The 23921-nt window shown below is 50.3% G+C and overlaps 1 protein-coding gene across 1 annotated transcript in view; it reads right to left on the bottom strand.

Moving 5' to 3' along the window:
- Positions 1 to 23921, bottom strand: part of LOC311119707 (liprin-alpha-1-like) — a 69712-nt gene that overhangs the window by 8086 nt on the left and 37705 nt on the right. Inside the window, exons 10-23 of the mRNA XM_084194371.1 lie at positions 17850 to 17933; positions 17457 to 17588; positions 15941 to 16003; positions 15125 to 15201; positions 14818 to 14968; positions 13998 to 14224; positions 13345 to 13570; positions 9974 to 10098; positions 8932 to 9110; positions 8708 to 8801; positions 4924 to 4935; positions 3590 to 3671; positions 2448 to 2648; positions 1762 to 1824 (exon numbers count right to left, since the gene is read on the bottom strand). Coding sequence (XP_084050497.1) covers positions 1762 to 1824; positions 2448 to 2648; positions 3590 to 3671; positions 4924 to 4935; positions 8708 to 8801; positions 8932 to 9110; positions 9974 to 10098; positions 13345 to 13570; positions 13998 to 14224; positions 14818 to 14968; positions 15125 to 15201; positions 15941 to 16003; positions 17457 to 17588; positions 17850 to 17933 — 1716 coding nt within the window. The remainder of the gene's footprint in view (positions 1 to 1761; positions 1825 to 2447; positions 2649 to 3589; positions 3672 to 4923; positions 4936 to 8707; positions 8802 to 8931; positions 9111 to 9973; positions 10099 to 13344; positions 13571 to 13997; positions 14225 to 14817; positions 14969 to 15124; positions 15202 to 15940; positions 16004 to 17456; positions 17589 to 17849; positions 17934 to 23921) is intronic.

Raw genomic sequence — 23921 nt, 5'->3', positions numbered from 1 at the left:
CTGAAGAGCTAAACTGTCCAACCGAAGAGCTAAACTGTCCAACTGAAGAGCTAAACTGTCCAACTGAAGAGCTAAACTGTCCAACTGAAACAACCATCTGTCCAACTGAAACAACCATCTGTCCAACTGAAGAGCTAAACTGTCCAACTGAAGAGCTAAACTGTCCAACTGAAGAGCTAAACTGTCCAACTGAAGAGCTAAACTGTCCAACTGAAGAGCTAAACTGTCCAACTGAAACAACCATCTGTCCAACTGAAGAGCTAAACTGTCCAACTGAAGAGCTAAACTGTCCAACTGAAGAGCTAAACTGTCCAACTGAAGAGCTAAACTGTCCAACTGAAGAGCTAAACTGTCCAACTGAAGGGCTAAACGGTCCAACTGAAGGGCTAAACGGTCCAACTGAAGGGCTAAACGGTCCAACTGAAGAGCTAAACGGTCCAACTGAAGGGCTAAACTGTCCAACTGAAGAGCTAAACTGTCCAACCGAAGAGCTAAACTGTCCAACTGAAGAGCTAAACTGTCCAACTGAAACAACCATCTGTCCAACAGATGAGCTAAACTGTCCAACTGAAACAACCATCTGTCCAACAGATGAGCTAAACTGTCCAACTGAAGAGCTAAACTGTCCAACTGAAGAGCTAAACTGTCCAACTGAAGAGCTAAACTGTCCAACTGAAGAGCTAAACTGTCCAACTGAAACAACCACCTGTCCAACTGAAGAGCTAAACTGTCCAACTGAAGAGCTAAACTGTCCAACTGAAGAGCTAAACTGTCCAACTGAAACAACCAATTGTCCAACTGAAGAGCTAAACTGTCCAACTGAAGAGCTAAACTGTCGAACTGAAACAACCATCTGTCCAACTGAAGAGCTAAACTGTCCAACTGAAGAGCTAAACTGTCCAACTGAAGAGCTGAAACAACCATCTGTCCAACTGAAGAGCTAAACTGTCCAACTGAAACAACCATCTGTCCAACTGAAGAGCTAAACTGTCCAATTGAAACAACCATCTGTCCAACTGAAGAGCTAAACTGTCCAACTGAAATAAGGTGAAATGTCCTCGTCATCTACCACAGCCAGCGAGAGGAGAGACAAACCTGGGCCCAGCTGCCCTCGGCATCTTCCTGTTGTTAGCATGGTTAGCATGGTGAGAGAAGAGAAGCGGGTTAGAGTTAGTGACCGTGGCAGTGCTGGGTTAGGCAGCTCAACATGAACATGCTACTCAACAAGTGTTAATGTTAAGACAACTCAACTAGAAACTGGACATGCAACAAACACAGCTCATGCTTTAGGCTACATTAGCTTCCTGTTCTCTATGAACCTGAGATTGACCTAGAACTCATTTCAATATCTAATACCGGTATTTGCCCTGTTAAAATATCCATTGTACCACTTCATGTATTAGTAAATCCCAGGTTGAAACAGGACTGTAAATATAGCATTGAGCAAAAGTGTTTAAATGAAACAGTTTTATAACTTGACATACTGTGTAGCAATTAGGCCAGGAACATAAAGATAACACAAATCTAATGTTAACCAGTCATTTTAGTTCAAAAGCTAAGTCTATGCTGAACTTAGCCTTCAACCAAACTGACAGACACACACACACAAAAACACACCTACTGACACCAAAAGCCCAAACCAAGACACAGACTTGGACAAACAGGGCCGTGAGAAAAGCACACACACAGGGAGTAACACCCAACTACCAACCAGATCACTACCAGTCGCCAGTGACTGCCCAATGGCTTGGCCAGACTAACCGTGGGGGGCATGGCTGCAAGGCACTCCAACTCTTCGTGCGTGACCCACACGTTCCCCGTGGACTAATCATGTGACAATCCCAAGAATCACCAGTGATGCAAGCGTGTGAGAGGACAGGGAGGAGGGAGAGGAGAGGGAAAGGAGATGGAGGAGGGAGAGGAAGTGAGGATTTGTTTTGTTTAAGAACACGAGGGAGGAAGGTAAGGGAAATAAGAAGACCAGACAGTATTGTTATTAATCACACCAAATGATTCACACACACAGAGACAGAGAGAGAGACAGAGAGAGAGACAGAGAGAGAGACAGAGAGAGAGAGAGACAGAGAGAGAGACAGAGAGAGAGACAGAGAGAGAGGCCCCAATCAGGGCAGTCCTTGTGAGTGATGCTCCGTGAACTCCGATTGGTGGACAGGTTACAGTGAGAAACGCTATTAGCTGGTTAGAGGAGTGACAGTAGCATGCTCCAATCAGGTGGTGAGGAACGGAAGAAGAGGACAGGTCCTCCAGGATCCACGGCTGAGCTGGACTCCATTATTTTCTTTGGACTGTCTTAATTTTGGAGCTACCAGTATCTTTGGTGTGTGTGTGTGTGTATGTGTCACTGTGTATGGGTACACGTGTGTATGTGTGTGTTCTCGTTTGTGTGTGTGTGAGCGTGTGTGTGCATGTGTGTGTCTCTCTCTTACGGTTCTGGAGGTGGGGGGTGCAGAGGGGGAGGTGAGGGACATGATCTCCTGGATGGCCAGTCTCAGTTTGAGGCGGTGGAGGGGGTTACTGATGCCAATCTCCCTCTGGATCTCTGTGTCCGACAGGGCAGACATGATGGCACCGCTCTTCACATTGGCACGACACGCCGCCACATACCAGGCTGGCATACCCACCCACAGCTACAGAGGGAACAGAGGTGGCAGGGGAGGGCAGAGAGAGGGGACAGAGAGGGGACAGAGGTGGCAGGGGAGGGCAGAGAGGGGACAGAGGTGGCAGGGGAGGGCAGAGAGAGGGCAGAGAGAGGGGACAGAGGTGGCAGGGGAGGGCAGAGAGGGGACAGAGGTGGCAGGGGAGGGCAGAGAGAGGGGACAGAGGTGGCAGGGGAGGGCAGAGAGGGGAGGGCAGAGAGGGGACAGAGGTGGCAGGGGAGGGCAGAGAGAGGGGACAGAGATGGCAGGGGAGGGCAGAGAGAGGGGACAGAGGTGGCAGGGGAGGGCAGAGAGAGGGGACAGAGGTGGCAGGGGAGGGCAGAGAGGGGAGGGCAGAGAGGGGAGGGCAGAGAGGGGACAGAGGTGGAAGGGGAGGGCAGAGAGGGGAGGGCAGAGAGGGGACAGAGGTGGCAGGGGAGGGCAGAGACGGGAGGGCAGAGGTGGAAGGGGAGGGCAGAGAGGGGACAGAGGTGGAAGGGGAGCGCAGAGAGGGGACAGAGGTGGCAGGGTAGGGCAGAGAGGGGACAGAGGTGGAAGGGGAGCGCAGAGAGGGGACAGAGGTGGCAGGGTAGGGCAGAGGTGAGAGGGGAGGGCAGAGAGGGGACAGAGGTGGCAGGGTAGGGCAGAGAGGGGACAGAGGTGGCAGGGGAGGGCAGAGAGGGGACAGAGGTGGCAGGGGAGGGCAGAGAGGGGACAGAGGTGGCAGGGGAGGGCAGAGAGGGGAGGGCAGAGGTGAGAGCAGAGGTGAAAGGGGAGGGCAGAGAGGGGAGGGCAGGAGAAAAACAGGACAGGATTGGGTTATTTTTGTGTTTTGAATGTGTGTGTGGGTGTACACGAGAGTTTTGGGGTGAATGTGTGGGTGTACACATTAGTTTGTGGTGTGTGTGTGTGTGTGTGTGTGTGCGTCTCACCTCCAACCAGACCACTACAGTAGGGCCGTCCCACTGGGCGAAGGGTAGACTCTGCCTGCGAGCCTCCTCCAGCAACTCATGCCTAAAACAACACACAGGGTTAGAGAGAGAGAGACACACACGAGCCCGTTACGCCATACACACACCTCAACCTGCACACCATGAAAACTCAGTACCTCACACACACATTGTTGTAACCATGCCGAGGTAAAACAGAGAGAAAGCTGAGGATTTTAACCCTGCGGCAGTTCGGACCCAGAGAAAGATAAATAGAGATAGAGAGATATATATATAGAGAGATATATATATATATATATATATATATATATATATATATATATATATATATATATATATATATAGATATATATATATATATATATATATATATAGAGAGAGATATAGAGATATAGAGAGAGAGATAGAGAGAGAGAGAGATATAGAGAGAGAGATAGAGAGAGAGAGAGCAACCCCAGATCATTTCCAGAACAGTCACCTTTAAATCAATACATTTGGTGGAAGACTCCTGTTCCTGAGTCAAGAAGGCGGCCACCTTTATGCCAAGCCACTGTTACATAACCGGTATCTTTGTGGCTAACAGACTAAGGGCATCATGGGAAACGGAGTTATCACAACGGTTCAGTAATAGGGGGAAACTTGCGTTAGTTAGAATGCATCCATAAGAGAACCGTCAGTAGGGGACCGAATACATGCAAAAGAATACATGGGAAAAAACCTTCTCAGATAGTATGTTTGTCTATTCTTTGTGTGTAATATTTTGGTCCACAGGATAGTTCCATCCACTTCTTCACTCTAATAACAGCATTGTAATAACCTGTTAGCAGTGGAAAGATACCACTAGAACCTGACCAGAACTAAACCTGGCAAGACTGACTCAGTTGTCTCAGTGGTCGCGGTCAATTCCAGTTAATTATGTTAATCTACACCTGTTAGTCTCGTGTTTACGAAGCACGTGACAAATAAAAAATTGAATTCAGGAAGTACACTGAAATTCCAATTCTCTACCATGCTTTTCAAATTAGGACATTTTGGAATTGGGTTTACATTCCGAATTGACTGGAATTGAAATGGAATTGACCCCAACCCTGATAACTAGAGTACAAGGATGAAGTTAACACCAGAAGGGGCTCAGAGAAAGCTTTATTAAAACGACAGGTTAGGCACATTCCTGTTAGTTGAGATGGTACTGTAGGTATAGCAGTGAGGAAAATACATCAGAGCAGGTCTTAGGAGAGCTGGTGAGGGCAGCATGAAGCCAACTGTTTGGCGGCAAAGAGGGCAAAGCAACAAGCAACATGGAGGAGATCACTCACCCTGTCTTTGGACTACAGATGGAATGAGAGGGGGATGAAATAAAAGGGTGAAAATCAGCTAAATAAAAAGTGAACTGAAGCCAATTAAAAATAGCAAACTAGGCCAATGAGAGCTCCTGGTGGTGACGGCCAATGAGAGCTCCTGGTGGTGACGGCCAATGATAATCAGGCTTTGACTGTATTCAAATAACGTAGATCTATCGAAAGCGTCATTAAATGATCGCTCAAAACGCAAATATTCAGCCACCTTACTTTATGCATAATTGAAAGTTTTACAGCTATGAACAAGTCACCCCTTGATTACTTCAAAAGAAAAACGGGGGACATTAGTTCATCAAAATGAATGAAATGGAAGCCTGGCCGACACTACATAATATCAACCTGAACTAGAAGCATGAAGCTGTACAAACGCATAGGGCTGGTTTCCCGGACACAGATAGAGCCTACCCCTGTACTAAAAAGCACTAATTACTGTAATAGGAATCCGGGAAACTGGCCCTTAGAAAAATCAGACCCTGGCAGTGTGGCTGAGGAGTTGCAGTGATTTGCATGATGGGAGATTGAGTTTGTGTGGATGGGACGGGCGAGGGCATGAGGCCAGGTCCCCTGGGAGGGACAGCATGGGGCGGGGGCATGAGACCAGGCCCCTGGGAGGGACAGCATGGGGCGAGGGCATGAGGCCAGGTCCCCTGGGAGGGACAGCATGGGGCGGGGGCATGAGGCCAGGTCCCCTGGGAGGGACAGCATGGGGCGGGGGCATGAGGCCAGGTCCCCTGGGAGGGACAGCATGGGGCGGGGGCATGAGACCAGGTCCCCTGGGAGGGACAGCATGGGGCGGGGGCATGAGACCAGGTCCCCTGGGAGGGACAGCATGGGGCGGGGGCATGAGGCCAGGACCCCTGGGAGGGACAGCATGGGGCGGGGGCATGAGGCCAGGTCCCCTGGGAGGGACAGCATGGGGCGGGGGCATGAGACCAGGACCCCTGGGAGGGACAGCATGGGGCGGGGGCATGAGGCCAGGTCCCCTGGGAGGGACAGCATGGGGCGGGGGCATGAGGCCAGGTCCCCTGGGAGGGACAGCATGGGGCGGGGGCATGAGGCCAGGTCCCCTGGGAGGGACAGCATGGGGCGGGGGCATGAGGCCAGGTCCCCTGGGAGGGACAGCATGGGGCGGGGGCATGAGGCCAGGTCCCTGGGAGGGACAGCATGGGGCGGGGGCATGAGGCCAGGTCCCCTGGGAGGGACAGCATGGGGCGGGGGCATGAGGCCAGGTCCCCTGGGAGGGACAGCATGGGGCGGGGGCATGAGGCCAGGTCCCCTGGGAGGGACAGCATGGGGCGGGGGCATGAGGCCAGGTCCCCTGGGAGGGACAGCATGGGGCGGGGGCATGAGGCCAGGTCCCCTGGGAGGGACAGCATGGGGCGGGGGCATGAGGCCAGGTCCCCTGGGAGGGACAGCATGGGGCGGGGGCATGAGGCCAGGTCCCTGGGAGGGACAGCATGGGGCGGGGGCATGAGGCCAGGTCCCCTGGGAGGGACAGCATGGGGCGGGGGCATGAGGCCAGGTCCCCTGGGAGGGACAGCATGGGGCGGGGGCATGAGGCCAGGTCCCCTGGGAGGGACAGCATGGGGCGGGGGCATGAGGCCAGGTCCCCTGGGAGGGACAGCATGGGGCGGGGGCATGAGGCCAGGTCCCCTGGGAGGGACAGCATGGGGCGGGGGCATGAGGCCAGGTCCCCTGGGAGGGACAGCATGGGGCGGGGGCATGAGGCCAGGTCCCCTGGGATGGACAGCGGTGGCTGTGTGTGAGAGAGAAAGTGGCAGAGCGCTACACGGCAGGGTGAGCATAGAGCAACACAGGGCTGTTACAGTGCTTTGGTCAGATCTAGAAGGGCCGTATAGAACACACAAGCATAAACAGCTGTATGGCTGGAGCCATCAACCAGACGTCTCTGAGCTAGATTGACCTCTAATGCAACAAGATCTACGGTTGATGGAGTAGATTGATATCTATGGGATGGAAGCGTTAAAAACCCTGGTCACTGCTCAGAGCAACAGCATATCTGTTGATTACAGTCATCTGAGTGGCCAACTCATAGACACAGCCGTTCAGACTATCTACTGTTAACTAGATAGAACCTGTCTAGCTACCATTAGTAATATCTACTGTTAACTACATAGAACCAGTCTAGAACTAGTACTATCTACTGATGTATCTACAGTGCATTCGGAAAGTACTCAAACCCCTTGACTTTTTCCACATTTTGTTATGTTACAGCCATATTCTAAAATGGATGAAATAAAAAAAAAATCATAATCAATGTACACACACAATACTCCATAATGACAAAGCGAAAACAGAAATCCCTTATTTACATGAGTATTCAGACCCTTTGCTATGAGACTCGAAATTGAGCTCAGGTGCATCTTGTTTCCATTGATTATCCTTGATTGGAGTCCACCTGTGGTAAATTCAATTGATTGGACATGATTTGGAAAGGCACACACCTGTCTATATAAAGGTCCCACAGTTGATAGTGCATGTCAGAGCAAAAACCAAGCCATGAGATCGAAAGAATTGTCCGTAGAGCTCCGAGACAGGATTGTGTCGAGGCACAGATCTGGGGAAGGGTACCAAAAAATGTCTGCATCATTGAAGGTCCCCAAGAACACAGTGGCCTCCATCATTCTTAAATGGAAGAAGTTTGGAACCACCAAGACTCTTCCTAGAGCTGGCCGCCCGGCCAAACTGAGTAATCGGGGGAGAAGGGCCTTGGTCAGGGAGGTGGTCACTCTGACAGAGCACCAGTTTCCTCTGTGGAGATGGGAGAACCTTCCAGAAGGACAACCATCTCTGCAGCACTCCACCAATCAGACCTTTATGGTAGAGTGGCCAGATGGAAGCCACTCCTCAGTAAAAGGCACATGACAGCCCACTTGGAGTTTGCCAAAAGGAACCTAAAGACTCTCAGACCATTAGAAACAAGATTCTTTGGTTTGATGAAACCAAGATTAAACTCTTTGGCCTGAATGCCATGCGTCACGTCTGGAGGAAACCTGGCACCATCTCTACGGTGAAGCACGGTGGTGGCAGCATCATGCTGTGGGGATGTTGTTCAGGGGCAGGTACTGGGAGACTAGTCCGGATTGAGGGAAAGATGAATGGAGCAAAGTACAAAGAGATCCTTGAAGAAAACCGGCTCCCGAGTGCTCAGGGTTCACCTTACAACAGGACAACGACCCTAAGCACACAGCCAAGACAATGCAGGAGTGGCTTTGGGACAAGTCTCTGAATGTCCTTGAGTGGCCCAGCCAGAGCCTGGGCTTGAACCCGATCTAACATCTCTGGAGAGACCTGAAAATAGCTGTGCAGCGACGCTCCCCATTCAACCTGACAGAGCTTGAGAGGATCTGCAGAGAAGAATGGGAGAAACTCCCCAAATACAGATGTGCCAAGCTTGTAGCGTCCTACCCAAGAAGACTTGAGGCTGTAATCACTGCCAAAGGTGCTTCAACAAAGTTCTGAGTAATGGGTCTGAATACTTACATAAATGTGATATCAGTTTTTTTATTTGTAATACATTTGCACAAATTTATAAAAACCTGTTTTTGCTTTGTCATTATGGGGTAATGTGTGTAGATTGATGAGGGAAAACTATTTAATCCACTTTAGAATAAGGCTGTAATGTAACAATGTGGAAAAAGTCAAGGGGTCTAAATACTTTCTGAATGCACTGTATGTTGCGTCACTGACAGAAGCGGTGACGGGATGTGGAAACACCTACTTCTTCTGCAGTTTCCTGTTCTTCTCAGCGGGGCCGCCCAGTTTGCCCAGCCCCAGTGCATCCTGGGGAGAGGTCTCCGCCTCGGGGGTACCAGCTATGAGGAGAGATGAGGGTCAGAGGTCAACTTCAGTCTAGGTAGTCCCTTCCCGGTTTCAGTTTTTTTCATCTGTTTGTTGCCTAATGAACATGACTCAGCAGGTATGTTCTAGGGAGGGGGGACTGACCTTGGCTGCCAGGGAACTCCTTGCTCCCTGGGGGGCCTGGCCGACCCTTCTCCTTCTTGCCGAAGAGGCGCCCGATGGAGGACTTGATGCTCTTCTTCTTGGCTGCCTTGTTCAGAGAGTCCTGACTGCTATTACTGCTGCTGGGGTTACTACCCTGGCCGTCCTGTAGGGTGGCCATACTGAGACGGGGAGCAAGAAGGGGGAGAGAGAGATGGGGGGCGGGGAGAGAGAGATGGGGGGCGGGGGGAGAGAGAGATGGGGGGCGGGGGGAGAGAGAGATGGGGGGCGGGGAGAGAGAGAGATGGGGGGCGGGGAGGGGGAGAGATGGGGGGCGGGGAGGGGGAGAGATGGGGGGCGGGGAGGGGGAGAGATGGGGGGCGGGGAGAGAGAGATGGGGGGCGGGGAGAGAGAGAGATGGGGGGCGGGGAGAGAGAGAGATGGGGGGCGGGGAGGGGGAGACGGGATAGGTGGGGGAGAGAGAGAGAGGTGGGGGAGAGAGAGAGGTGGGGGAGAGAGAGAGAGGTGGGGGAGAGGAGAGAGAGAGAGGTGGGGGAGAGGGGGGAGAGAGAGAGAGGTGGGGGAGAGGGGGGAGAGAGAGGTGGGGGAGAGGGGGGAGAGAGAGAGAGGTGGGGGAGAGGGGGGAGAGAGAGGTGGGGGAGAGGGGGGAGAGAGAGGTGGGGGAGAGGGGGGAGAGATAGGTGGGGAGAGGGGGGAGAGATAGGTGGGGGAGAAGGGGGAGAGAGAGAAGGGGGGGAGAGAGGGAGGAGGGAGGCGAGAGAGGGAGGAGGGAGGCGAGAGAGAGGCGGAGAGAGATGAGCATGAATGCATAAAGAGACATACAGAGAGAGAAAGCGATGGAGAGAGATATGTGGATAGATAAATCGATGGAGAGATCAGAAACAGAGGGATGAAGAGATAGATGGATGGACAGATAAGAGAACGACAGAAGGAGAGAGAAACGAAGAGACCAGCATCAATATATTGCTCTTCTAGAAAACGAACAGAGTGATATATTGACGTGAGGCAGAAAGGTCCTTCCTACCTGCGGATGTCTCTGATGTCCTCATGGCTGGCAGTGTGGATGGCCCCCTTGTGTAGGCGCATGGAGCGCGGGGAGTTGGGGGGAGACGTCTCACACTGGATGGTGGCCTTGTCGTCCTGGGCAGACTAGACACAACATGGGGACACTCAGTCAGTCACTGTCTTCTAATCTAATGGAAAATAGTATTTTCCTTCTCTGTATGGAGTCGATGGGGAGTATGGTAGAGCAGCAGAAACAGACTGGTTCTTGAACCTGGAAAGAAAACAATAAGTCTCCCCTCGCTTTGTGACAGGATGTTCAAGACACTCAGGGTTCACTCATGTGAAGTCACATTTTATGGGGGGTGTAGAGTCTAGAAAACAGCGTATGGTTGGGAAGGAGACAGACAGACAGACAGACAGACAGACAGACAGACAGGCAGACAGGCAGACAGGCAGACAGGCAGACAGGCAGGGTAGAGGCCAGAGAGAGAGAGAGAGTAGTAGCTAGCATGGTTTCTAGATTACCTTCCTGCGGTGCTTGCGCAGGTCACTAGGCTGAAGCAGCGGAGGAGGAGAGAAGAGAGCACGTTAGTCACACACACTACCAGCAGAACCCAAGGCCCAGCACACACACACACTACCAGCAGAACCCAAGGCCCAGCACACACTACCAGCAGAACCCAAGGCCCAGCACACACACACTACCAGCAGAACCCAAGGCCCAGCACACACACACACTACCAGCAGAACCCAAGGCCCAGCACACACACACACTACCAGCAGAACCCAAGGCCCAGCACACACACTACCAGCAGAACCCAAGGCCCAGCACACACACACACACTACCAGCAGAACCCAAGGCCCAGCACACACACACACTACCAGCAGAACCCAAGGCCCAGCACACAGGTGACTACCTCATGAAGCTGGTTGAGAGAATGCCAAGAGCGTGCAAAGCTGTCATCAAGGCAAAGGGTGGCTACTTTTAAGAACCTCAAATATAAAATATATTTTTGATTTGTTTAACACTTTTATGGTTACTACATGATTCCATATGTGTTATTTCATAGTTTTGATGTCTTCACTATTATTCTACAATGTAGAAAATAGTAAAAATAAAGAAAAACCCTTGAATGAGTAGGTGTTCTTTGACCGGTAGTGTACACTGTCTGGGGGAACCACACCGAGGTCAAAGATCAGAGGAGGGAGCAGAGTGAAACCACTGCAAAACACACTCCGGGAGGGGGGAGGGGGGGGGGGGGTTCAGTCTGTGGTAGTAGCTAATGGCTAAGCTACTGCTTTAAGGGGTCGCTCTCACACACACACACCGACCGTGCTCTCTCACATGGGTGTTCTTAAAAATAACATACGCTAATTAATTGGTTTAAGTTGAAGCAGGAAATGAAACACACAACACCAGACTGTTTACCTAAAGGAACAGGCCTGGGTCATGTTCAGGGGGCACAACATGGAGGAAAGCAGCATCAACGTGTCCAATTCCGTTTTTAAATGTTTTGCCACGGTGTGCCCTACTGAACACAACCTAGGACTGTGGTAATAATATGTGACTCATGTCATGTGACAGGGGAGTGAGGCAGCCAGGGATATGGGACTAGTGTCATGTGACAGGGGAGTGAGGCAGCCAGGGATATGGGACTCGTGTCATGTGACGGGGGAGTGAGGCAGCTAGGGTTGATGTGCCCCTGCATGCCTTTTCTCTAGCCTGGCATCTCTAGAGTAAATAAACAAATGGAATAGCAGCACATATTTCCATGGAAGGTTCTCCAAGCCCTGCTCTGAACCACCCCCAAGCGACAGGAAGCGATAAGAGTACCAGGAAGTGGAGGGGGGGACAGAAGTCAAACACAGAACTTAATCAAGCTGAGGGGAAAATAAGTCATTTAACTCAGTCGTGTCTGAAATTAGGTCTTAATTGAGCACAACAAGGCTCTACTTTAACTGATATCAAAATCTACAGCCATTCTGTCTGGTGTGTGATGAGCTAACAGCCAAACAGAGTTTTTGCATTCGCTCTGCATCTTCATTGGTTAAGCCATCTGCCTGATCTCTTTCTGAAGTCCAATGGGGGCCCGGCATTCTAGGACAACTTCAAAACCCTGCCATGAGAGGCTAGTGACCAGCTAGTGATTGCTGTGTGGCCCCACAGATGGACCGTGGGACGGTGTGTGTGTGAGTGCGACCCCAGGCTGACTGAACGCTGCCTGGTGAAGAGAGGAGCAGGGTAGGGGGTGGTACCTGGAAGTAGCATGGAGCATAGCTACAGGCAGGGGGGACAGGTAAGCTAACGCTAGCAGCAGGGTAGGGCAGGTAAGCTACTGTCTGCTGCTGGGACAGAGACCTCTGGATCACATAGGGGTCATAGAGGTAGTGCTGGGGGAACACAGGCACAGGTTACACACACACGTCACCTACCAAATACAAAATGCCAAACTAGTAGCTAGTTCCATGAACGTGTCACAAACACTGAACAGATCAAAACAGATTCTAATGGACAAAGATCTGACAACACATGAAACGAAGCTCCTGTAGACTAGTATGAACAAGGGATGGTATAACTGAACCAATAATGAGAGATGACAGTTAGTGAAGCTAAAGGAATGGAGAGAGAGAAGAGAGGAGGGAGAGAGAGAGAGAGAGAGAGATCGACGAGAGGAGGAGGAGGATGTAATTCTAGAGGAGGAGGATGTCATTCTAGAGGAGGAGGAGGATGATGTCATTCTAGAGGAGGAGGAGGAGGATGTCATTCTAGAGGAGGAGGAGGAGGATGTAATTCTAGAGGAGGAGGAGGAGGATGTAATTCTAGAGGAGGAGGAGGAGGATGTCATTCTAGAGGAGGAGGAGGAGGATGTAATTCTAGAGGAGGAGGAGGAGGATGTAATTCTAGAGGAGGAGGAGGAGGATGTAATTCTAGAGGAGGAGGAGGAGGATGTAATTCTAGAGGAGGAGGAGGAGGATGTAATTCTAGAGGAGGAGGAGGATGTAATTCTAGAGGAGGAGTAGGATGTAATTCTAGAGGAGGAGGAGAATGATGTAATTCTAGAGGAGGAGGAGGAGGATGTAATTCTAGAGGAGGAGGTAAGGGGTGGTTGTTTCAGAGAGGAGCTGGTTGATCAACATGGATGGACTGACGCTGAATGAGTAAAAGGAGAGCGATGATGGATGGAGTGTGGGACCCAATCCCAAATCACCCCCTAAACCCTACGTCCTATGCACTTGTGGAGATCAGAGAGGATTTAACAAGTGTAGGTAATATGATGATAGCTCCACTTGCTCTCTGATAGGCTAGCTGAAAGTTTCACCACATTACGTATACTAATCAACTCCTCTAAGATCTCCACAAGTGCATAGGGCGTAGGTCTCTCTCTCACCAGGGTCATGACTCCCATGCGGTCCACCTCTCGGTTGGGGCTGCGGTTGGGGATGCGTCGCGGGGTGGAGGAGCCTGAGCCGGGGGGCGACGAGCCCCCCATGGAGGAGGGGGGGATGGAGCTCATGGAGCGGAAGCGACTGCCCCCCAGGCTGTCCCCACTGCCCACCCGGCTCTCCATCTCCTCTGCCAGCATGGCTGTGTTCTCCTTCTCCTCCTGAATCATCCTGGGGGGGGTAGAGGAGAGAGAGAGAGAGAGAGAGAGAAGGGAGAGAGCGCGAGCGAGGAGAGGGGGGAGGAGTGAGAGAAAGCGAGGGGAGAGAGAAAGAGGGGGGGAGGAGTGAGAGAAAGCGAGGGGAGAGAGAAAGAGATGTTAGTGTTAGTATCTCCTTGTTTTCCCTAAAATGAAAATGGGAAAATGTTACTCAAAAGATTATTAGAATGACAGATCCAGAATGATGTTGAAATACATATAACATGCTGATAGAATGAGTAGCAGTAGGGGCGTGTGTGTGTGCACCTGATCTCGTTGTTGATATATAACATGCTGATCCAATGAGTAGCAGTAGGGGCGTGTGTGTGTGCACCTGATCTCGTTGTTGATATATAACATGCTGATCCAATGAGTAGCAGTAGGGGCGTGTGTGTGTGCACCTGATCTCGTTGTTGATGGCGTCCAGCTGCTCCTGCAGCATGAGAGCCAGGGTCTGGGCGTCGGCCTGGCCGGCGGGGGACAGCAGGTCCACTGAGCTGAAGATGGTCTCGCGCTCATCGTCCTCCAGGTCGGACGTGTCCAGGTCAGACTCAAACGCCTGAGCAACGTTGGCCAGAACATTAGCCTGCTGCACACGCTCCCACTCCTGTTCATTCAGAGTCTGGACCTGAGATGGGAGAGAGAGACAGAGACACAGAGACAGAGACACAGAGACAGAGAGAGAGAGAAAGCGAGAGAGAGAGAGCGAGAGAGAGAGAGAGAGAGCGAGAGAGAGAGAGCGAGAGAGAGCGAGAGAGCGCGAGAGAGAGAGAGAGAGAGCGAGAGAGAGAGAGAGAGAGAGAGAGAGCGAGAGAGAGAGAGCGAGAGAGAGAGAGAGTTAGACTGATGGTATCAGACGGTCCTGAATACCTTTTAACCATGCACTGCAAAGACTGAAGACCAACATCAAATCATCATCATCACGGTTGTCTTCATTCTGACTTACATGTCTCTGATGTCCAGAGAGGAAGCAAAGAAAGGGAGAGAGAGAACACCATCAGATACAGTGAGATCAAATGAGAGAGGGAGAGAGGGAGGGAGGGAAGGAGAGGGACAACAGTTTGTGGGCCGGAGATGACTTCAACACAGAAAACAGATAGCTGGACTGCTGGGGTGAATTGAATGGAACATCAGTAGCTAGGTCCACCAGACAGACAGACAGCTGCCAATATTACATTTAAACGGTCCCTCACTAGGACACACAGGGCTGTGGGGGCTCACCTTGGAGGGTTCGTCCCGTAGCGCGGCAAACCGCCCCTTCTGGGGCCGCCTCAGCACCAGCGCGCTGCCGTAGTGGTCCGAGTGGCTGTCCATCATGGAGGAGGCCGACACCGGGTACCTGAAGTCTGGGGTGCTGCCTAGGTGAGAACGCCTGAGAGCGCACACACACACACACACACATCACACACACATCACACACAATAGATCAATCACAAAGAAAGAGGTGGACAGAGAGGCCAGAGCACTGGCCAATCATGTGTGGGCCAGAGTCTAGGACAGCCAATGAGGAGAAAGCAGATGATCTTACCCATGGTGCAGCAGTGAGTTGCTCCTGCCCTGATCGTTCTCTGCCCGCATCGTCTCAATCTGGATCAGTAGCTGCTCCTGAGAGAGGGAGGGAGAGAGGGAATGAGGGGGTAAGGAGGGAGGGAGGGAGGGAAGGAATGAGGGGGTAGGGAGGGAGGGAGGGAGGGAGGGAGAGAGGAGGGGGAGGGAGAGAGGAAAGGAGGGGGTAAGGAGGGAGAGGGGGAAGGAGGGGGTAGGGAGGGAGGGGGTAGGGGGAGGGGGTATAGAGGGAATGAGGGGGTAGGGAGGGAGGGGGTAGGGGGAGGGGGTATAGAGGGAATGAGGGGGTAGGGGGAGGGGGTATAGAGGGAGAGAGGGAATGAGGGGGTAGGGAGGGAGGGGGTAGGGGGAGGGGGTATAGAGGGAATGAGGGAATGAGGGGGTAGGGGAGGGGGTATAGAGGGAGGGAGGGAATGAGGGGGTAGGGAGGGAGGGAAGGAGGGGGTATGGAGGGAGGGAAGGAGGGGTATGGAGGGAGGTAAGGAGGGGGTATGGAGGGAGGTAAGGAGGGGGTATGGAGGGAGGTAAGGAGGGGGTATGGAGGGAGGGAAGGAGGGGGTATGGAGGGAGGTAAGGAGGGGGTATGGAGGGAGGTAAGGAGGGGGTATGGAGGGAGGGAAGGAGGGGGTATGGAGGGAGGTGGTAGGGAGGGAGAGGGGAGCAGAGAAAGACAGACATGAGGGATGTCATGGGGGATGAGAATCCAAACCCAGCGATGACACACCAGGTCTCCAGTCGTTCAGAGCAGTCAGTACCCAGAGTACCCAGAGGTCCTTACCTTCTCATGGTGTGCCGCCTCAATCAGCTTCTTAGTGTGATCCAGATCTCTTATGAGGGCATTCTGATGAAGAGGAGAGACAGCACATGGAGAATCAACACAACATTGTCCCAGCTTGGTTCAGCTATAGATAATGACCACAGCATTGTCCCAGTGGGTTCAGCTATAGATAATGACCACAGCATTGTCCCAGTGGGTTCAGCTATAGATAATGACCACAGCATTGTCCCAGCTTGGTTCAGCTATAGATAATGACCACAGCATTGTCCCAGTGGGTTCAGCTATAGATAATGACCACAGCATTGTCCCAGTTTGGTTCAGCTATAGATAATGACCACAGCATTGTCCCAGCTTGGTTCAGCTATAGATAATGACCACAGCATTGTCCCAGTGGGTTCAGCTATAGATAATGACCACAGCATTGTCCCAGTGGGTTCAGCTATAGATAATGACCACAGCATTGTCCCAGTGGGTTCAGCTATAGATAATGACCACAGCATTGTCCCAGTGGGTTCAGCTATAGATAATGACCACAACATTGTCCCAGCTTGGTTCAGCTATAGATAATGACCACAGCATTGTCCCAGTGGGTTCAGCTATAGATAATGACCACATCATTGTCCCAGTGGGTTCAGCTATAGATAATGACCACAACATTGTCCCAGCTTGGTTCAGCTATAGATAATGACCACAGCATTGTCCCAGTGGGTTCAGCTATAGATAATGACCACAGCATTGTCCCAGTGGGTTCAGCTATAGATAATGACCACAGCATTGTCCCAGCTTGGTTCAGCTATAGATAATGACCACAGCATTGTCCCAGCTTGGTTCAGCTATAGATAATGACCACAGCATTGTCCCAGTTTGGTTCAGCTATAGATAATGACCACAGCATTGTCCCAGTGGGTTCAGCTATAGATAATGACCACAGCATTGTCCCAGTGGGTTCAGCTATAGATAATGACCACAGCATTGTCCCAGCTTGGTTCAGCTATAGATAATGACCACAGCATTGTCCCAGCTTGGTTCAGCTATAGATAATGACCACAGCATTGTCCCAGCTTGGTTCAGCTATAGATAATGACCACAGCATTGTCCCAGTGGGTTCAGCTATAGATAATGACCACAGCATTGTCCCAGTTTGGTTCAGCTATAGATAATGACCACAGCATTGTCCCAGTGGGTTCAGCTATAGATAATGACCACAGCATTGTCCCAGTTTGGTTCAGCTATAGATAATGACCACAGCATTGTCCTAGTGGGTTCAGCTATAGATAATGACCACAGCATTGTCCCAGTTTGGTTCAGCTATAGATAATGACCACAGCATTGTCCCAGCTTGGTTCAGCTATAGATAATGACCACAGCATTGTCCCAGCTTGGTTCAGCTATAGATAATGACCACAGCATTGTCCCAGCTTGGTTCAGCTATAGATAATGACCACAGCATTGTCCCAGTGGGTTCAGCTATAGAGGTACGGATTGAATGAACTGCCATTTAGCACGTCCCACCCACCTTGTCCTCCAGGGCAGACATCCTCTCCTTGAGGTGAAGCTGTAACCTCTCGTTGGACTCTGACAGCAGCTTGTCCACCGTCTCCGACAGACGCCTGTTGTGATCCTCGTTCATCTTCTCCCGCTGGCGTGCCTTCACACCACAAAACAAACCCACTAATCACAAAACCTCCCAGACAGAGCATGACGGGAAACATTTCACGACACACATTTTCTTTAAATTTTCTGTTAATTAATGGATCTTTCGATTGTTCGAAGTACAATCTTCGATTAGTTATTTGAATGAGAATGAGGATGAATATATTGTCTACGTTTAAAGTACAATGCTAAAATCAGAGAGTCCAAGGACCACATCTGTAAACAACACAGACGACAGCCAGCCAGGTGACCTCACCCTGAGGAGTTCCTGGTTCTTCTCCTCCAGCTGAGTCTCCATCTGCCTCAGCCTCTCCTCCACGTTGCCATGACGCTCCTCCGCCTGTGGGACAGACAGACAGACTTTGTCAAACACCTCATCCTTCCAAAAAAGACCCATTCCCTAACCTCTACCCTTTAGGAATTTGTATAGATCTGAGAGGGTTGGCTAGGTGTCAGAGGACTGGCAAAGTTGAAGAGGACTGGCTAGGGGTCAGAGGACTGGCTAAGTTGAAGAGGGTTGGCTAAGTGTCAGAGGGCTGGCTAAGTTGAAGAGGGCTGGCTAAGTTGAAGAGGGCTGGCTAAGTTGAAGAGGGCTGGCTAAGTTGAAGAGGGCTGGCTAAGTTGAAGAGGGCTGGCTAAGTTGAAGAGGGCTGGCTAAGTGTCAGAGGACTGGCTAAGTTGAAGAGGGTTGGCTAGGTGTCAGAGGACTGGCTAAGTTGAAGAGGGTTGGCTAGGTGTCAGGACTGGCTAAGTTGAAGAGGGTTGGCTAGGTGTCAGAGGACTGGCTAGGTGTCAGAGGACTGGCTAAGTTGAAGAGGGTTGGCTAGGTGTCAGAGGACTGGCTAGGTGTCAGAGGACTGGCTAAGTTGAAGAGGGTTGGCTAAGTTGAAGAGGGTTGGCTAAGTTGAAGAGGGCTGGCTAAGTGTCAGAGGACTGGCTAGGTGTCAGAGGACTGGCTAAGTTGAAGAGGGTTGGCTAGGTGTCAGAGGACTGGCTAAGTTGAAGAGGGCTGGCTAAGTTGAAGAGGGCTGGCTAAGTTGAAGAGGGCTGGCTAAGTTGAAGAGGACTGGCTAAGTTGAAGAGGGTTGGCTAGGTGTCAGAGGACTGGCTAGGTGTCAGAGGACTGGCTAAGTTGAAGAGGGCTGGCTAAGTTGAAGAGGGCTGGCTAAGTTGAAGAGGGCTGGCTAAGTTGAAGAGGGCTGGCTAAGTTGAAGAGGACTGGCTAAGTTGAAGAGGGTTGGCTAGGTGTCAGAGGACTGGCTACGTTGAAGAGGGTTGGCTAGGTGTCAGAGGACTGTCTAGGTGTAGCAGCTCCTTTCAGATCAATACAAATGATCCTGGAGAAGGATGTAACTGAAAAGGCCCAATCAGAGGCTCAGTACCATATAGGTTAATGTTATTGGTTATGGGGGGTTAAGGGGCCCATCCACCCACAAACACCAACAACCAGACACCAACAACAACCATCTACAGCCAGCCAGTAGCAGCCATGAACCAGCAGAGACGGGGGAGAGGGTAGAGGGACACGGAGCAGTACAGACAAGCCCCATGACGACATTCCACACAGCAAGCACAGACTAGAAACACAAGGGGAGCTGAGGGGTGAAGAAACTGAAACTTTTCTCATTTTAATGGCTCTGCAGTGTGCTTAGACAAATGTGGAGAGGGGAGAGAGTTACTGGCTAAAGGGAAGTATTCTGTGCGGGGTGATCCAATGTAACCAAGAAAATATGAACATTAAAATAAAAAGTGAATCAAAATGTCTGCGCGAGTTTGGATAACTCAACTGCCGGAGAAAGCAGGCTCCTTAGTGGCCGGGCCGCCATACTAAAACCCTGTTGGGGGGGGGGTTCCTAGACCCTCTGAGTAAATGAAGTAGCACTTCCTGTTTGTGTTAGATCATAAACAATTTGTAGAGGTTGGGAGAGGGGGAGGGGGGTTGTGCACAGACATATACTTTAAACATAGATTAGCAGTGCCAAGCTAAGCAGGCTGGGTTAGACCACTGGGTGGGGGTAAGAGAGGGGGCTGGGGTGTGAGTGTAGCCAGTCTACCTTCCTCTGTGCCTTGACATCCTTAGAGCCCGAGGCGTCAGGCTAGGGGGGGAGGTAAAGGTTGAGGACAGACCAAACAAGGAACAGAGAGGAAAAGACGACAGTGAGGGAGAGGAGAGGAGAGGAGAGGAGAGGAGAGGAGAGGAGAGGAGAGGAGAGGAGAGGAGAGGAGAGGAGAGGAGAGGAGAGGAGAGGAGAGGAGAGGAGAGGAGAGGAGAGGAGAGGAGAGGAAGAGAGAGAGAGAGAGAAAGCAGGAGGTACTTTAGTACAAGAGAAAGAGGGAATAGAGTTTTAGTGCAGCTAAAGGCCGTGGACTGACAGACCGGACTAAAGGCCGTGGACTGACAGACCGGACTAAAGGCCGTGGACTGACAGACCGGACTAAAGGCCGTGGACTGACAGACCGGACTAAAGGCCGTGGACTGACAGAAAGGACTAATGGCCGTGGACTGACAGACCGGACTAAAGACTGTGGACTGACAGACAGGACCAGCAGAGATTACTAGACAAAAGATGTGGTGGAGGCAGTTGGGTGGTTAGATGGAGGTAGCTGGGTGGTTAGGTGGAGGCAGTTGGGTGGTTAGATGAGGTAGTTGGGTGGTTAGATGAGGTAGTTGGGTGGTTAGATGAGGTAGTTGGGTGGTTAATAATAATAATAATAATAATAATAAAGCCATTTAGCAGACGCTTTTATCCAAAGCGACTTACAGTCATGCCTCCATACATTTTTGTGTATGGGTGGTCCCGGGGATCGAACCCACTACCCTGGCGTTACAAGCGCTGTGCTCTACCAGCTGAGCTACAGAGGACCACTTAGGTGGAGGTAGCTGGGTGGTTAGATGGAGGTAGTTGGGTGGTTAAATGGTTAGATGAGGTAGTTGGGTGGTTAAATGGTTAGGTGGAGGTAGTTGGGTGGTTAAATGGTTAGGTGGAGGTAGAAGGGTGGTTAAATGGTTAGGTGGAGGTAGAAGGGTGGTTAAATGGTTAGGTGAAGGTAGACGGGTGGTTAAATGGTTAGGTGGAGGTAGAAGGGTGGTTAAATGGTTAGGTGGAGGTAGAAGGGTGGTTAAATGGTTAGATGGAGGTAGAAGGGTGGTTAAATGGTTAGGTGGAGGTAGAAGGGTGGTTAAATGGTTAGGTGGAGGTAGAAGGGTGGCTAAATGGTTAGGTGGAGGTAGAAGGGTGGCTAAATGGTTAGATGGAGGTAGTTGGGTGGTTAAATGGTTAGATGGAGGTAGTTGGGTGGTTAAATGGTTAGATGGAGGTAGTTGGGTGGTTAAATGGTTAGATGGAGGTAGTTGGGTGGTTAAATGGTTAGGTGGAGGTAGTTGGGTGGTTAAATGGTTAGGTGGAGGTAGTTGGGTGGTTAAATGGTTAGGTGGAGGTAGTTGGGTGGTTAAATGGTTAGGTGGAGGTAGTTGGGTGGTTAAATGGTTAGGTGGAGGTAGTTGGGTGGTTAAATGGTTAGGTGGAGGTAGTTGGGTGGTTAAATGGTTAGGTGGAGGTAGTTGGGTGGTTAAATGGTTAGGTGGAGGTAGTTGGGTGGTTAAATGGTTAGATGGAGGTAGTTGGGTGGTTAAATGGTTAGATGGAGGTAGTTGGGTGGTTAGATGGAGGTAGATGGGTGGTGGTGGCAGTGACAGGTTCTACACTGAAATCTCTGCTTCTTAAAGAGTTAAAATGAAGAGTAAGGAAGAGAGTAGCTGCTAAGATGAAGATAACTTGTGAAAAGAGAGTTGATGTACACTCCCCTAAGTATTTATTCAGACAGTGAAGCTATAAATGTGTACATTTGGCTCTATACTCCAGCATTTTGGATTTCAGATCAAATGTTTCATATGAGACGACAGCACAGAAGGTCACCTTTTATTTCTGGGTATTTTCATACATATCTGTTTTAGTGTTTAGAAATGAAAGCACTATTTACAGTGCATTCGGAAAGTATTCAGACTCCTTGACTTTTCCCACATTTTGTTACGTTACAGCCTTATTCTCAAATGGAATAATAAATAAATAAATCCCTCATCAATCTACACACAATACCTCATAATGACAAAGCAAAAACAGGTATTTAGACATTTTTAAAAAAAGAAGAAAAAACTGAAATATCACATTTACATAAGTATTCAGACCCTTTACTCAGCACTTTGTTGAAGCACCTTTGGCAGTGATTACAGCCTCAAGTCTTATTGGGTAGGACGCTACAAACATGGCACACCTGTATTTGGGGAGTTTCTCCCATTCTTCTCTGCAGATCCTCTCAAGTTCTGTCAGGTCGGATGGGGAGCGTCGCTGCACAGCTATTTTGAGGTCTCTCCAGAGATGTTAGATCGGGTTCAAGTCCGGGCTCTGGCTGGGCCACTCAAGGACATTCAGAGACTTGTCCCGAAGCCACTCCTGCATTGTCTTGGCTGTGTGCTTAGGGTCATTGTCCTGTTGGAAGGTGAACCTCCACCCCAGTCTGAGGTCCTTAGTGCTCTGGAGCAGGTTTTCATCAAGGATCTCTCTGTACTTTGCTCTGTTCATCTTTCCCTCGATCCTGACTAGTCTGCCAGTACCTGCCGCTGAAAAACATCCCCACAGCATGATGCTGCCACCACTATGTTTCACCGTAGGGATGGTGCCAGGTTTCCTCCAGATGCGAAGCTGGGCATTCAGGCCAAAGAGTTGGTTTCATCAGACCAGACAATCTTGTTTCTCATGGTCAGAGTCCTTTAGGTGCCTTTTGGCAAACTCCAAGCGGGCTGTCATGTGCCTTTTACTGAGGAGTGGCTTCCGTCTGGCCACTGTACCATAAAGGCCTGATTGGTGGAGTGCTGCAGAGATAGTTGTCCTTCTGGAAGGTTCTCCCATCTCCACAGAGGAACTCTGGAGCTCTTTCAGAGTGACCATCTGGTTCTTGGTCACCTCCCTGACCAAGGCCCTTCTCCCCCGATTGCTCAGTTTGGCTGGGCGGCCAGCTCTAGGAAGAGTCTTGGTGGTTCCAAACTTCTTCCATTTAAGAATGATGGAGGCCACTGTTCTTGGGGACCTTCAATGCGGCAGAACTTTTTTGGTACCATTTCCCAGATCTGTGCCTCGACACAATCCTGTCTCGGAGCTCTACGGACAATTCCTTTGACCTCATGGCTTGGGTTTTGCTCTGACATGCACTATCAACTGTGGGACTTTATATAGACAGGTGTGTGACTTTCCAAATCATGTCCAATCAACTGAATTTACCACAGGTGGACCCCAATCAAGTTGTAGAAATATCTCAAGGATGATCAATGGAAACAGGATGCACCTGAGCTCAATGCCAAACTTGTAGCGTCATACCCAAGAAGACTCGAGGCTGTAATAGCTGCCAAAGATGCTTCAACAAAGTACTGAGTAAATGGTCTGAATTACTTACATAAAATGTAATATTTCAGTTTATTTATAATAAATTAACAAACATTTCTAAAAACCTGTTTTCGCTTTGTCATTATTGGGTAACGTGTGTAGATTGATGAGGATTTTACAAATGTTTGATCCATTTCAGAATAACATGCAGACCACACCAGACGCCATCAGGACACGCAGGTTGAAATATCAAAACGAACTCTGAACCAACTATATTAATTTGGGGACAGGTCGAAAAGCATTAAACATTTATGGCAATTTAGCTATCTAGCTTGCTGTTGCTAGCTAATTTGCCCTGGGAAATAAACATTGGGTTGTTATTTTATTTTCAGGCTTCTTCTTCTTTGGACTTTATATGGCGGTTGGCAACCAACTTTAAAAGATGCATTACCATACCAACTGGACTGGAGTGTGGACCTCAGTTCATCTTTCAATCACCCACGTGGGTAAATGCTCCTAAAAACCAATAAGGAGATGGGAGAGGCGGGACTTGCAGTGCCGTCAAGCGTCACAAATAGAACCAAGTTCTATTTTAGCGCCTGGCTACGCAGATGTTCGTTGACGCGCACGAGCGGTGTGGGTGCAATGATTGAATAACATGTATGTGTACATTTATTTTGCAACCCTCGCGCACACGACGTGGGCGGTGTGGTCAGCATGTTAGGCTGTAACGTAACAACATTTGGAAAAAGTCAAGGAGTCTGAATACTTGCACTGTATATAGTCGCCCATTTGAATATGTTTTGTCTTTCCATAAGTATTTTGACAAATTCACTTCTAGTGTATTAAAATAGTAAGACGTTTAGTATTTGGTACCATATTCCTAGCACGCAATGAATACATGGAGCTTGTGACTCTACAAAACTTGTTGGATGCATTTTAAGTTTGTT

The sequence above is a fragment of the Coregonus lavaretus genome, assembly GCF_964263955.1.
Source record: "Coregonus lavaretus genome assembly, contig: HAP1_SCAFFOLD_290, whole genome shotgun sequence".
NCBI lineage: Eukaryota > Metazoa > Chordata > Actinopteri > Salmoniformes > Salmonidae > Coregonus > Coregonus lavaretus.
Note: the sequence above shows the minus strand (reverse complement) of the source record. Positions and strands in the feature narration are given on the sequence as shown.